This window comes from Vigna unguiculata, chromosome 7 (genome assembly GCF_004118075.2).
Source record: "Vigna unguiculata cultivar IT97K-499-35 chromosome 7, ASM411807v1, whole genome shotgun sequence".
Taxonomy (NCBI): domain Eukaryota; kingdom Viridiplantae; phylum Streptophyta; class Magnoliopsida; order Fabales; family Fabaceae; genus Vigna; species Vigna unguiculata.
In genome coordinates, this window is record NC_040285.1 from 21,706,471 (window position 1) to 21,722,972 (window position 16,502).

General features: G+C 31.5%; 1 protein-coding gene across 1 annotated transcript; it reads left to right on the top strand.

Annotated features, from left to right (window-relative positions):
- The first annotated feature begins 9,290 nt into the window (after nt 1-9,290).
- On the top strand, nt 9,291-16,197 carry LOC114192519 (metal tolerance protein 2). The gene is made up of 12 exons (XM_028082265.1): nt 9,291-9,905; nt 9,994-10,063; nt 10,339-10,436; nt 10,597-10,745; nt 11,294-11,409; nt 12,616-12,712; nt 13,372-13,456; nt 13,713-13,775; nt 13,907-14,012; nt 15,156-15,301; nt 15,637-15,725; nt 15,805-16,197. Exons 1-12 carry the CDS (start codon nt 9,573-9,575, stop codon nt 15,923-15,925), a joined length of 1,473 nt encoding a protein of 490 aa, XP_027938066.1. The 5' UTR covers nt 9,291-9,572; the 3' UTR covers nt 15,926-16,197.
- Nucleotides 16,198-16,502: the final 305 nt, after the last annotated feature.

Sequence of the window (16,502 nt, forward strand, 5' to 3'; positions counted from 1 at the left end):
AGAACACAATAAAGGTACAAGCTTTTCTTCTTCTCACGAATTTTTTTCTTCTTCTCCCATATCTGAATTTGTTGTGAATCGTTTTTGCTTCTACCACCTATATGTAATGTTGTATTCTTCTTTCTTCTTCTTTTTTATCAATGCAGTTTTTCTTTGAAATGAATTAATTGTTTCAACAAGATAACAAACCTACAATTTTTTCTTCTTCTCTCAGATGTTTTCTGATTCTACCACATTTAAGTAGTTTTCTGTCTTTTTTGCACTTTAAAAATGAAAATTTTCTTTTAGATGAATGAACTCTTTTTTTGTTTTTTCTTGACAAAGTGTCCAACACATTCATGTTTTTTTTTTCACTTTTGATTTTTTTTTATGGATTTTTGTATTTTTGGATTCATAATTCTACTAAAGTTTTTGTTCTGCCACAATGAAGGTTGTCTTTTTTTCTTTTCTTAATTTTCAAATCAGATATGTATTTGTTTTTTTTGAAAGATTCCATTTCAAATATTTAAATTAAATTTATTTTTTTATTATGCATTCCATTTTAATAACTCTAATGTTATTATTTATATTTACCGTTAGAATAACCATGATCAACACATTTATAGTTTGGCTGTATATTTGAATTAAAATTAATTTATTTTGTTTATTTATTTAACCATAATTATTGCTATTTAATAAGTCATGTAAGTGCAGGATAAGCAATAAATATGAATCATCATGATGTACAATTGTGACTCTTAGAATAACTATCATTATCATATTCTTTGTGTCTCTCAGAGGGCTGTTTCTCATAATGAATTTCAGTGATATGTAAATTTTCTGTCTAACTGAAACAGATTCAGAGAACAACTTTTATACTGAGTTCTCTACTGTCATTAATGGATTAGGAGTTTACCTAATCGATTATCGTGAGTGTGTTTTCACTGCCTTAGTGCAGTACTCACAATTAATCCATTAGTTAAACAGCTAATCATTCATGTTTGCACAAGCAAGATTGTGATGGTTAATTACAACTTAATGGAGGCTTAATTACAACTTGATGCAGGCTTGATTTACATCTGATAATTTTATACTAACAGCCTAATGCACATGAAGTGTAGCCTTGGACATCATCAAAACCATCTTCATATGAGTTGAAGTAGCTTCCCCTTTCAACAATCTCCCCCTTTTTGATGATGGCCAAAATATGTCATGTAACATAGCAGCATTATATGTCCTGCAATACAGAAACAAATAGCTTTATCCCCCTTTGGACATTAGCAAAAAGAGCATAGGGGTGTAACACAACCAAACCAGCACATACCATGAACATCATAGAGTAACAATACAAAGTATGACAATAATAACAACGCAGCAGGTGAAATCAGTAGCACAGGTTAACATTAGAGTGCATACAGCCATAAATCAAATCATCAATTAAGTATTGCAATATCAGTTTAAACCAGTAGTGTAGAAATTTATGGAAGTATAGAGCAAATAGAAACCAAGACCAATGGGATGATAAACATATCCAACAACAGGAATATCAGAGTGCATATAGGCAGTTAAGTATTACAGTACTAGCAGATGACTAATCTAATGAATTATGTAGTGTTCAGAAGCAAATTAGCCATAGCAGGAAAACGATAATCCATTAGAGAATTACCTAATGGATTAATTTATGCAGAAATATGAAAAAATGCACATTTTACTTCCTTTTTATTGAACAAACATGCAGTAAATTCAAAATATGGGATTACTTCAACCAACAATTATACTTGATCACAATAGAAGAGGAACTTTTCACCTTGGCAATGCCTAAAATTTGACCTTTGTTATTATCACCTCTTGTAACATGACCATTAATTGGCTTTGTAAGATATCCTGCAGAAGTTCTTCACATCTCCTTTCATGTGTCTTGAGCATCCATTATATAGAAGCTACATTGTTTTCCTTGCATTAAGACACACCTGAAACAAAGATTAAAGAGAAGATGCAGGTACCCAATTGAACTTGGGTCCTTTCATGTTAGTGGTTTGAGGTGTTCCTTTAGGTACCCATTTGTACTCTCCTTTAGGAACCCCACAATTTTTAAAATAGCAGGAATTTGATGCATGACCAAGTTCAGAACAATAGGAGCAAATGACAGATGTTGGTTTACTCATATTTAGAAAATTTCTGGTGCCTAATGGATTAGATTTGCCATTGTAACCTATTCCCTCTTTATTAAGCACACTCCTTTGAGATCCTAACACTGCATTAAGGTTTGATCTTCCCAAAGTGAATTTTGAGAGAGTTTTCATTAGGTAATCTATCTTTTCTAGCTGTCCTGGGCATTTTTCACATTGGGAAGAGCTTGTGTCATCTTTGGACTTAGAGTGTTTCTTAGATTTTTCTAGTTTTTCAAGACTTGTTATCAGATTTTCATTTTCCTCTTCTAGTTGCTTTACTCTACCTTCAAGCCATTTAATTTCTCCTCTACGCTTATTATTTAACTTTTGCAATTTTGTGGCTTCCTTATGCAATTCATTAAAAGCATCAAGTAATTCATAGTAGTTATTTTCATCATCATTGGAGTTGAAACTACTCACACTGCTCTTAGAAGAGCTTGTTCCAGTCATAAGACAGAGGTTAGTTTCTTCCTCAATGCTTCCATCAGATTCACTAGATGAGCTGGAGTCACTGTTGTACGCTTTCCTTTTCTTCTTGTGCTTGTTTGCCTCACCTTTCTCTTCTAGTTTTTGCTTCAACTTGAGGAGAGGGCATTCAGGTTTGATGTGTCCCATTTTTCCACACTCATAGCAAGTTGGAACATGTTTTTCTTGCTTCCTAGAGGATCTTTTAATTTCTGCAGAATTACTGGTAGCTTTGTTCTTGTATTTTAGAAATTTTGAGAACCCTTTTACCATTAGTCTCAAGGCTTCACTGTCAGAGTTGTAATCATCATTAGAGTCATATACAGTTTCTGCTTTCTTCAGTTTTGCTGCAGATTTTACAGCACTCTTCAAGGCTATTGTGTGCCTCTTTTCTCCATTCTCTTCTTCCTTGAGTCTTCCAAGCTCTAGTTCGTGTTCTCTTAGCTTCCCAAAGAGTGTAGCTATGTTCATGCTAGTGAGGTCTTTGGATTCTGAAATTGCAGTGACTTTGGGCTGCCATGTCCTGTTTAAGCTCTTCAAGATTTTGATATTCAGTTCTTCTTTGTCAAAGATCTTGCCAAGAGCTAAGAGGTGATTTACTGTGTGTGTAAATCTCTTCTGTACATCACATATGCTTTCTCCATCCTTCATTCTGAACATTTCATACTCTTGAATGAGAGTATTCTTCCTTGCTCTTTTTACCTCATCCGTGCCCTCATGGGTGACCTCCAAAACATCCCACATCTCTTAGCGAATTCACACATAGATATCCTGTAAAATTCATCCAAAGTTAGTGCAAAGGATATAATATTTTTGGCTCTAACTTCATAGTGTGCCCTTTTATTTTCATCAAGAGTCCACTGTGAGAACTCTTTAAGAACAGTTTTGCCTTCCACAACTTTAATGGGTTGAAAAGGTCCATTAACTACAGCATCCCAGACCCCTTTGTCCACTGATTCAAGAAAAATTTTCATTCTAATTTTCCAAAAAGGGTAGTTTTCACCAGTAAACAGAGGTGGTATGTTGATGGATGCCCCTTCAGCAAAGGTTTGAGATGTATTAGACATACCAGGATCTTTCTAATCGATTATCATGCGATTAGCCAGCTCTGGTGCCAATTGTTGAAATAGATATGTCTAAAAATCTTAACCAAGAAGGGAATTTGAATTGGTTAATGAGTCTTTCACTTGGTTGAGTTGAATCTTGAAAGAATCTTTAAGTCGTATAACCCAATTAATCAATTTCGCAGTTCTGTGTTAATGGATTGTTTAAGGCAATTAAGAAAGATTGTAAGAGAAGAGATAGATCAAGACACAACAGTTTATACTGGTTCGATTCAAAAAGAATCTACGTCCAGTCTTCTCCTAAGTAAACCCACTTAGGAGGATTCCACTAATACAATTAGGATCCAAGAATTACAAGAACACCTATATAATTCTAGAACCTAAAACCCAAGAACTTGATCTACCAATCAAGAACTCCCCCTAGGAGCAATGCATCCACGCAATTGCACCTAGGCCTACACTTCACACAATGAAGCAACTGTAATCAGAGATACAATCAAAATAAACAAGAAACGAATACACCTATAGTTGTGCAGATTTGTCAATTTGCTCCTTGATTCAAGCTAGACCCATCAAGGTAGAATCAACCATCAATCTCCTTGAATCTTCACTTGAATGATCTTCCAGAATGCTCAAGAACTCTGTGTCTCTTAGAGGGCTGTTTCTCAGAATGAATTTCAGTGATATGTAAATTTTCTCTCTAACTGAAACAGATTCAGAAAACAGCTTTTATACTGCTGTCATTAATGGATTAGGAGTTTACCTAATCGATTATCGTGAGTGTGTTTTCACTACCTTAGTGCAGTACTCACAGTTAATCCATTAGTTAAACAGCTAATCATTCATGTTTGCACAAGCAAGATTGTGATGGTTAATTACAACTTAATGCAGGCTTAATTACAACTTGATGCATGCTTGATTTACATATGATAATTTCATACTAACAGCCTAATGCACAGCCTAACTAAAACAGGACTAATTCTAAACTGGTAATGCACATGAAGTGTAGCCTTGGACATCATCAAAACCATCTTCGTATGAGTTGAAGTAGCTCCCCCTTTCAACAAAGATCACACTCTGATAAATATTTATTAAAGTTTAATAGGTTAAATCTATGAATGACTCTTTTACTTAATTTTATTTAACTTTCTGAAGAAGATTTATACACCTTTCAAAACTTTTCATTTTTTCATACCTACTTTTCATCTCCAAAAATCAATTATATTGACAAAAATAAAAATAACTTAAGATACATGTTCTCAAAGATGATGGTTTGCTTTTTTTTTTTCTATACACTTAAAATACATATTACAAAATTTTAAATTCGAAATATATGGTATTAAAATTTTTATTTGAAATCAAAATCACAAAAAACTATTATAATATGGTAACAAGTTTGATTAATTGTTTAATTCTTATTTAATTGATTTGGTAGAACATATAACATTAATAATAATTAATTCTCACAGTGACATATTTTGAAAGTATGTTTTATGTGAGTAGTATTATCTCTTTATGTATGTCCAGTAATTGAAAATGACAATTTCAGGATTAAAATTTTAAATTATTTTAATATTGTAGTCGTTTACATAAGTGTTATATCTTGGTATGTTTTATTTATTTCTCATATCGTCCTAATGTTTTTGTTCTTGATAAAGAAAAAAAGAAAGGGCTTGAGATACCTTTAGTTCAAGAGGTTGGTGCATCGAGAGCACAACGAAATTAATGTAACAATTATCGGCAGAAAGGTATGCTTGAAGCTAAGATTTGGAATGATATAGTTGATTCATGGAAGTTGTTCCTTTTCTTCATCTATTAGGGAACAAGTTCTTCTTCATCTTTATTTTAATAAAATACTTGCATTGGAAGGTTGAATTCTTTATTTCCACAAATAGCATTAATATACCGTGTATGAAAATAATGTAATAAAATATGGAAATATGAAAAGAATTAAAATAAAATAAAAGAGGGAAAATAAATCAAAAGAAGCAATTTCTCATCTATCTTCACCAATAACATTAATAAAAATTTCTTTACACAAGAACTAATAAATAGTAACGTTATAATTAATGAATACGAAAAGTAATAAATAATAACTTTATAATTAAGAAATACCAAACCTTATTATGTTTTGGTTCTATACAAAATTGTGATTGCAAAATTAGAAAATTATAATTGTATTAATTTTTAATTAGAAATTTTTGTGATGTATTGCAGCTGGATTTTAATGATATTATTTTTTATTGAGAAATGAATTTTAATTATATTAATGTTTAATTTAATTAGGTGAAAGGTAGCTGTGTGACTTAGAACACATATAACAAAAGACAAGAGCAAACTCTCTCTAAAGTTGGACTTTATCTTTCTCGTGCCATATTCACTCATGGACAACTATATGTAACAGTTTCTAGAGTGAAATAGAAAAAAAGATTGGATTGAAAATACTAAATATGGATGAAAATGAAAATGTAACTAACCACTACAACTACAAATGTGGTTTACAAATAAATATTTAAAAATCTTTGATAAGAGGTATACAAATTAATCTTATACGATTCCGGTTATTTGTCAATTATTGTATTGCATTCTTTTATTTTTTTAATCCAATTTTAAATTTAATAAAGTTATATTGATTTTATATTGCAGATTGTAATGGTCTTCTGAACCATGAAATCAATAAGAAGTTTTGTATAAATGTTCATAACAAGTACATCTATAAATGTTTAGAAAATTAAAACTTTATATTGAACAAAACAATAATTACTACAATTAGTATTGTCATGATTTAGATGTTTCAGAATTGTTACATTCATTTATAAACATAATAAAATTGATATTTCCTATTTTAAATCATATTTATCATTATTATTAATATCTACTTTTAACTTCTTAATTTTATTCATTTATAAAAAAACAAAATTCATTCGTTAAAGAATAACCGTGCACGGGTCAAAAATTCTAGTAGTTTTATGTAAGTTTCACTTTGGGATTTTAAATGTATGTTATTTGACTAGTTACAACAAATATAAATTTAAATTGATACACTTGAATCAACCAGTGAGTTTGACTACATGGGTATAATTGTAATGTCATAAATTATTAATTGATAATTGTTCTCACTTCTTTACTTTCTTTTTTTTTGTGTATATTGTTTTCTTTTTTATATAGATGATACAAAGATTTTCAAAACATATAAGCTTATCCACCTGTGAGACAATTCTAAATGGTGATGAACGCAAAAAATAATAAAATGCCATTTAGATGACACAAACCGTCTTTGTTAATACTACAAGATGAAATCATTGACATCATCACTATTATTTTTGCGATTTCAAAAACTATGACATATATTAATTCATTTTATGTTATACCAAATTTCTTGAATAATCAATGCGTTGAAATTTTGTAGATACATATATGTATATAACTATAAATATGCAAAGTATGAAAATATGTAAATATTTACTTTGCCAATTAAGACTTTTAAAATAAGTCGCGAATTTCAATTTTTTTAGAGGTAAAATTGAGAAAGACATAATGTTGACAAAAGCCAGTTTGGTAATCGTTATACGAATAATTTGTTTAGGAGACAAAATTCAAGTGGGATTATTCATCAGACAATTAATATTGTAACTATTTTATGAACTCATAACAAGAAGGAAACTTATAAATTGCTGAATAATTAACCTGATATATTTGAATTTCGCTTCACGCATAATATGTTTTTGATTTTTTATTTTTAGGTGACAACACACAACTTGCGGGTGGTAATTACAATAGGAAAAAGTGAAGAAATAAATGCAAAGAAAGAACAACATGCTCACGAAAAAGTGAAATATTAGAGGAAAAAAAAACATGAAATGAAAATAATAAAAATAAGCGTACCCTAATAATGAGATATATTATATCCAAGTATATTTTGTAAATGATATGATTATTTAAAAATTTATAAAAGTGATAAAGACATTAAGAAATCATTATCACTATGGTATGATTACAAAACTTTTTCTCAACAAGAAGTTATCTCGTTCCTTAGATTTAATTCAACTAATTGGTTATTAAGTCTTTAATAGACTTAATAGCAGAAACTTTCATAAAATTAACTTTAATTACTTCTTTACTAAAATGTTTAATAGTAAAAATCCTCACAAATGAAATTAAACACTTTATTAATAACAGTTTTTTATCAGTACCCATTAATTTAAAAGATTAAAAAGGAGCAAATGATATTTACATATGCTCCGTCAACCTGAATTTTGTTTTAAGTTTAATTAAATTTGTTACTAGGAAGAAGACATGACTTTTATTTTCTTTTAATCTTTGACCGGTGTACTAATTTGCATCTTCCCTCTTCAATTTTCTATATACCTGTTCTTGAAGGGAGAAAAAACGTATTCCCTGATGTATATGAGATCGTTAAAAGAAAAAAAATTAGTCGATCAATGATTTAAAAGTAAAAAAACATAAATAACAACTACATTATTATAAAGTTTTGTTTAATTAGTTGGATCACACTCACAAATGATACATTAAATATAACATAGAGGAGCCACGACTTTCCATTTATTTTTCTTCAATTTTTATATTTATTTTAAAATTACTTATATATATATATATATATATATATATATATATTATATTATTTATATTAGCTTTTAAATTTTTTGTTTAAAACTTCATGCATAGTTTTCTTTTTTTCTTTTTTTTTTCATTTCTTTCTTATTACTTCCACTTCTTTTTTCCTTTTTCCTTCTCATATTTTAATTTTCATCCTCAATCTCACTATTTTTTAAAGAAATATATCTTTTTTTTATATGTAATAAATTTGTCTACTGTATATCATGATATATCACTTGAAGGTGATAAATTTATCCTTTTCTAAATAGGTGAGTAATAATAAATTTATATTAGAAAAATTGTAAAAAAGAGTAATGGTTCTTTCTTTTACAAGAGCAAGACTTGTGATGGAGATGAAAAAAAGTTACATCTACGTTAATTAAACCTTAGAAATTTCATGTGAATCCAATAATTAAAGACAATGAAAAATAACTTTCTAACATTCTTATAGTTAGAAATTTGAAAAAAAAAAATCTAATTTGACACCTCTAAATTTTTTGTCTAAGTTTCGCCACTGGTACCCACTTTTCTTTATGTGTCAGTTTAATATTCACTTTTAAAAAATGTGTCAATTGAGATTCAACTTTTGAAAAAATATCTTAATTATGTCCTTCTAAGAAAAAAATTAATAATGTCGTTAACAATATTAATATTTAAAATGAGTTACAAAATTAAGTATTGATATTTATATTAAAATTTAATAATAAAAGTCATGAATAAATTTAACGGGATTAATAATTTTTGTCTGGATGACACTTATCTATCAAAAGTTGGGATTTGATTGATATATTTTTTTTAAATTAAATGTCAACTGAGACATATGAATGAGAGTAGATGCATACGACTAATTAAACCTATAAGTTTCTTGATAAATATTCAATTATATTTTTTAAAATTCCTTAAAACTTAACTAAGTTTGAGATTAAACTTAATCCGATACTGAATCAACTTAATTTTTGCCATTCAAATATAAGGCGCGCAGATCCGTAGGGAGGGGTGTAGAATTGATTTTTATCCTTGTCCATGAATCATGCTAAATGTTATAAGCGTGAAGATTCGTTGGGCATGTGGCAGAGCGGTTACAACTTTTTGTCCTGTCGACACGTGTCACACCTCGCATACTTGCGTCAGATCGACGTGAGTGTGAAGATGAAGTTCAACAATTTGCCGCTGAAAGGATTCGGCATCGCTTCAGCAACTATCATCTAATTGAAGGGGAAAAAACATTAGAGGTTAAGAAAACCCTAGTTAGATCTTAGAATCTGAAGAAAAAAGCATGGGGTTTAGATTGAGAAATCTGAATCCCTTATACCGAACATGCATTTCACGCCTTTCCTCTTCGAATTTCCCCCCTCCGGTCTTGGAATCGCTTAATTGCCATCCATTACAGTCCTGTTTGACTGAAAATCCCGCATTCAAAATCCCAAAGAGATGGCATTTGGGTCATTCCCACCACGATGAACACGATCGCCGCCACAAGGAGGGAGAGAATATTTTCCGCTTGGGTCTCGCCGCCGACATCTGTTTAGCCACCGGAAAAGCCGTCACCGGCTATCTTTCCGGGAGCACCGCCATTATCGCCGATGCTGCTCATTCCATATCCGATGTGGTAAGTGCTAACTCCCACACTCACATACACTCCTTTAGTGCAACTTGTCTCCGAACGACGTTCATCTCCGTCATTCTTGGTGTCGCAGGTTCTTAGTGGCATAGCTTTGGTTTCTTTCAAGGTTGCCAAGGCGCCTAGAGATAAAGAACATCCATATGGTCGCTTGATTTGTATCTACACGCTACTCCATTTATCTCTCATGCATCGTGTTGCAGTTTATGTTAGATATTCTGAATGAGTTGTTTGAATATAAGTGCTTTGCTTATCTGACAGTTAGATATAATTATAGAAATACTAATAATAATTGCATAATGTTCTTTTGCTCTGTTATTTGTTGTGATTACTCATTAGGCTAATGGTCGCCATTCATCTGTTCTTTACTGAAAGTTTTCTGTGTCATTAATGGTTATATTTCTCTGGTTTCTTATCTCAGGACATGGTAAATTTGAGACTATAGGAGCTCTTGGAATCTCTTGCATGCTTTTGGCTACTGGAGGTGGCATTGCTTGGCATGCTGTAGACCTTTTAATGGTATTGAAATTCAAACTTTGATCTATTTGTTGCTTCATTTATTCCCATAAAATACACGATATAAAGAAATTTTTGATTTAGCATCTTGTTAGGCTAATTATTTAAAGTGGATATTTTGTCATCCATTCAATACTTAGAAGCCATTGTTATACACGTGCAGGGATTGTTCTCATCTGGTCCTGAAATGGTTAGCGAGGGATTAGCACATCGGCATAGCCACGAGCATGGTGGACATCATCATGGAATTGACATGGATCATCCCATCCTTGCTTTGAATATGACTATTGTGTCAATATGCGTTAAAGAAGGGTATTACTTTTTCTTAATATTAACTTGTACCAGGTTGAGGAGGTCCCATTATTCCTGATACCTATTCTAGCCACCTGTGTCCTATGCCACTGTTTTAAATATGCTGTCTTTGACTAATCCTTCATTGATTGGTATCTGATAATTTTCAACCATGAGTGTAAGTTGAAAATCAACAAAGTTTGATGCAATCTCAAGTCAATGGGGCTGATATCAAAGTATAATCACCAAGTAGGAAACATTTAGAGAAAAACGTTTGGTTGAATGAATCTCTGGAAAAATTAATTAAGCTATCGCTGTAGTTATGTTAGCTCAGCATTGTACTTCCCAGGGAATGTGTCCATGGTCTTAACTCCTTGATTTTTCCTCTCCTGAAATAGGTCTAAATTGAGTTTCTTTACTCTTGCTCTTGGTTGGCATTTTGACATCATAACCTTGTAACTTAAATACCTCTCGTAGTTTCTTTTTCTTTTTCTTGATGCCCTCATATGGTTTAATTTAATATGCATTACCAAGACTTGAGTGTCTATATTTGCTTTTCGAATTTGTAGGCTTTACTGGGTAACAAAACAAGCTAGTGAGAAGCAAGGTAGTGGACTAATGAAAGCAAATGCATGGCACCATCGTGCAGATGCAATTTCATCAGTTGTTGCTCTCATTGGAGTTGGTATAGAACTTAAAACTTGTTTCTTTGAAAGGTTACTGTTATTCAGGAGAAAGTCCTATAATACTGGCTCCTAGTTCAATATATGTTGTCAATCAGGTTTTCCTGCTTACAAGCCAGCGATAGTTGTGTTTATTTGTTGGGTTATTATTATTAATCATATGGTATGATGTTAATTATATAATCACAAATAAGTTATCAGTTTTTTATGGACATCTATTAAAAATAAAAAGTGGTTATGGTCATTGAACTCCAGTTGCATACTTTATATTTAACAATTTTTATTGTGTTTTGACATGTGAATTTACGAGCTGCTTTTGTTCATCTAGTTTTATTGGTACACTTGTAATGGATTTTCTGTTTTTTCTGCTACCAAAATTGACATAACTAGATGTGGTCACTCACCATTTTTAAAGTCTCTGAAGTCTGAATAGGAGCTTAAGTTGTCATATGTGGACAACTCGTTTGAATTAGTTGAATTGATCAGATGCTTTTGCTTTTGTTTAACATTATAACATCAAAAAGTGAACTAGTGCTTTGTTTACTGTCTACAGACTAGAATTTTCATTGATTTTTGGTTATTTAATTTACTGAATTTGAGTCTTTTTTATGTAAATTGTCATAATTGTTAAACTAGAAAAACCCTCTGATATTTCATCATATTTTACCATCCAAGACCTTGTATTTATATTTTTAGTAGAGTCCAAATTTAATCCAAAAGAACTTATAATTCAATTAGTTCTTGAAGGTTACTTTCATAATTTGTTCTCTCAAGTAAATTCAAACGTCTAATCCCTAATAATTTATTTCCTCTGTCCATTTTGGGCTTAACATGGTTTACATGAAATGCTAGCCTGTGACAGCATCATAATACTTGATTATTATAGACTACTAATCAAATCGTGAAATGTAAACTTTAAGATTTTTGTTAGCAGTATTAGACTAAAGTGAAAGGATAGACAAAATTATTAAGGGTTTGAGTGATTAAATTTATTAAATTAATGTTATGGGAGTAAATGATAATTGAATGTTTCTTTCCGGACTAAAATTTGACCCTAAACCTCTAAATAAATATTTCCTTTTGCATTCCTAGGTGTTGATTTTGGGCACTTGATCCATTTATGCCTTCGGTCTTTGCTTACATTCACTTGTTATCGATTTTCATCTTTGCTTACATTCACTTGTTATCGATTTTCATCTCTATATTAGGAGGATCTATTCTTGGAGTGAAGTTTCTAGATCCCCTTGCTGGACTTCTCGTCTCAGGCATGATTTTGAAAGCTGGAGCTGAAAGTGGTTACCAAAGGTACCTTTATCCGCTCTTCTGCAATTTATCTTTCACTTTGCTTGCAAATTTAACTGATTGTTTATACGTTATTGAAACTGTCTTTTTTAATCCTACGTATGTATGTCAGGCACATTTTTGAACCTGAGTTAAACAACTTAAGGGAACTAAGTGTATCCTGATACAAGGATACAACAAAATATTGAACAAACCTACTAGACATAGACATGTGCTGGATACCTCTAAATTAGATTACATTTATCTTGTTGGATATGACATCTAATTAAATTTAACTTGTCTACTTGTTTTTCCCAGACGGATTTGATGGATGGTTGTCATGTTGGGCTGATCTTTTAATGATGCACGTTTGACATATATAAATTGATGTGCACGTTTAATGGCTAATGCAAATTCATTTATTTAATAATTTCAGGCATATAGTTTACTACCTCTTTGTCCATGCTTAATGGAAATTTGAATTTGGGAAACTACTGAGATAACATTAGAATACAAATGGGTGTAAAGTGACTCAAGATGTTTAACGACTTGGAACTAATTCTGCCTAAACTAAGGGGGATAGAAAAAAGTTTATAGACTACTAGAATTATCTGCAGCCAATTTTGGTTATGTCCATACTTCTAGCTCTAATTTTATTTCTGCTTTTTTTGATCAATTATCAGTGTCTTGGAATTGGTTGATGCTGCAATCCCAGCACAGCAGTTGGATCCTATTAAACAAACAATATTGCAAGTAGATGGTGTCAAGGTTTATTTATTTATTTATTTTCAAATATTCATTTTAAACTGTTAACTTTGCAACCTTGAGAAACTTGCATATGATTTATTTTCCAGTTTCATCTTTTACTTGAAGAAATGTGTAAAGTTCTAGTTTAATTTTTTGTATGCAGTTTAACTAGGTGTACATTAATACTGTTTTGGTATACTATATATGAATATATCAGCTTAGATTACATTTTTTTTTTGTTCATTTCTTTGAATTTTCTTTTCTAATTTGTATGCAGGGGTGCCATCGGTTAAGGGGTAGAAGAGCTGGTTCATATCTGTATCTTGATGTACATATTGAGGTCAGTTCTCCTGTCTTTTATATTCATGCCACATGCGCTGTGTTATGAACTCATGATTGGACTGCATGTGTCAGGGTTTACTGTGTAGTTTTACCAGTTTTCAGGGTTTAATTTGTAGTTTTACCTTGCAGGTTGATCCTTTTTCTAGTGTCAGTGCTGCACATGACATTGGTGAAAACGTTCGTCATCAAATTCACAAGTCTCACCCTACAGTCGTTGAAATTTTTATACACATAGGTGTGTGTCTTTTAGCTTTATAAATTTCTTGGCTATTGCAGAGTCGTAATTATTTTGTTTTCACAATTCTTTTTAATAATGGACATAGTTGTTACCCAAAGTTACTGTGAACCCCTATAATTGAATTTTAAATTTCAAATTGAATTGAATTAAATTTAGATATACAATGAAAAATAATTTAAATATATATAAATTATATAGTTATATAAGGTCGGCTAGTTGGTACAAGTAGAAAAGGAGTTATAAGTCGTGGGTTGGTGTTGATAACAACAAACATTTGCCGATAAAAACAAATCAGGAATTGACAAAAGGGCTAGAGCAGAAGTAAGTTTTATGTCAAGTCAAGTCTGAACAAAAGAGTAAGTAATTAAATGTCCTGATAGGATGCAGTTTAATGGGGGACATAAAATGAAGTCCCTGCTTTAGAAGAACGGAAGCTAAGCAATGGAATAATCTGACTGGTACTGAATTAATGTTTGTATGAGATTATTATTGTTGAAAATTATAAAATGGTAATTGTTCCATTTAATAAAAGTATAATTAATTTTTTTTGTCTTGCAAAAGTGTGTTATGCATATATTAGCAGTGTATATAAATCTCGAGTTGAGCAAATTTCTCATTCATTAACTGTCACTAAAGTATTATCTCCTTCGATTTTAAGTTGGCGTCAGGGCAAGGATTTGTCCCATCTCTGCTATGCATCCTTATTTTAGCCGTTGTTCAAAGCTGAAAAACAGTATCTTTGGTTCTTATGAACCAAAACAGTTGTCTTTCTTTCAGCACTTTCATGCAAACTGTTTGGCACTGGTACTAACCATTGTATGGATAGAAAATGCTTCAGCCTGTTATGGCTGTCATAATGAAGATCAAGTCTGTCACCATTGGTCCTTTTCATTCTATCTTATTTCACCCACCATAGATCGGTGCATGACAAAGATATGCCTAATTTTCTATTCATGCAGGCTATATTTAAAATTGCAGCCTTAGAGCAACTTAAATTCAGTTATTTCCAGTGATGTATTTTAACGGGGTTTTCTTAAATTTAAAAATCTAAATGACTTTTCTTTTTTTGGTAGTGAAGGTGTTTTGCTATTTTGCACCTTTTAACTCTAAATTTGTCCTATTCTTATTTCTTTTTCGTAGATCCTGCAATGTCACATGCTTCTCCCTGCACAATAGATCAGCAAGATAGTTGGAGTGAAGACATGGACCAGCACAGTATTGTTCCTGCTGAGGATGGTAACATTAAAGGAATTGTTTCTGACATCATCTCATCCAAATTCCCTCAGGTAACATTTTGTATGGGAAAAGCAGAAGACAATCAAAGTAGGTTTTAGTTGTAATTTTATGTGGGACTTTCCTCTATTTTGGGATTCTTTGATTTTATTGGTTCAGTGCAAACGGATTATTCTGCAACTATTCATGTTCTTTTAGCCATAAAATTTGGGGAATTAGATGGTTGCGGTTCTCTTAGTGTGAGTGTCTTACGAAGTTTCTCTGTTTCAATATTTACTGAAGGTGGCTGAAAGATGCTTTCATTTTTAATGGAAGTACTGTTGAATTTTAAAGGTTGGTTTAAAATTACTTGTGTATTCAATCTTTAATTGTCGCTCGCCGGTTTCAGATGGTAGTTGAGCACATAACACGCCACACGTTTCAGAGCAAGATAGTTCTTCAAATTGAGGTGTCCATGCCACATGATATCCTAATTCGGTAATATCTCTCGTCTAACCTTTAGTCGGTTTGGTTGTGAATTGGGTCATTGGGTCAGCTTATGTTTATTTATCCACAGGCATGCAATGGAAATGGCACAGCAAGCAGAGAAAGAGATTTTGAAGGCTGTCTCGAATACAATTCATGTTTGCATTCAGCTACGTTTGGGGCAACCATTCCCACAGACCAATCATACTTAGGACCATCTCCATGGATATGGATGGTGGAAAACCAATTTTTTTGTTACTCCATGCTTCTTTTTACTATGATATAAGTTTAATAGATTATTGCAATATAGCTCTGCTAGTCTGATACAATTCAATATCAGCCAATGACTTTGAGAATTTCTCAGGAGGTGGAAAGGTGAAAAGGTGAAGAGACCTCAACCCTGCAAAATTACTCGATGTGGCTAAATAATGAACCTCTTGGAGTTATACAGTTTTTTAACGGCAGATTAGATTTTTTGCAATAACCCGCCTGCAGTGTTGATCAGCATTAGACTTTTTGCAATAACCCCTGCCTTTTAGCATTGGATTTATTGGGATCCTAACGTCTATTGACCCCTATGCATGATATATCGCATTTTGTGTTTGGATAATGATATTTTAATTCATTTTTTTATTCACTTTTAATTCACTATTCTCATTATTTTTATCAATACATCATTACAAAAAATTAAAATAAATGATCTAAGAGTAATGAAAGTGGTGGGCTAAAAATTGGTCAATAGATTAAAATGTCATTTTCCTTTTGTGTTTAATGTCTTATGTCTTTTGG

Bases quoted from the DNA above. Each gene is read 5' to 3' on its own strand.
- LOC114192519 (XM_028082265.1), top strand. From the start codon at position 9,573: ATGGGGTTTAGATTGAGAAATCTGAATCCCTTATACCGAACATGCATT. The intron at 11,410-12,615 runs GTATAGAACTTA...TCTCTATATTAG, and splicing joins TGTTGCTCTCATTGGAGTTG to GAGGATCTATTCTTGGAGTG. The intron at 14,013-15,155 runs GTGTGTGTCTTT...TCTTTTTCGTAG, and splicing joins TGAAATTTTTATACACATAG to ATCCTGCAATGTCACATGCT.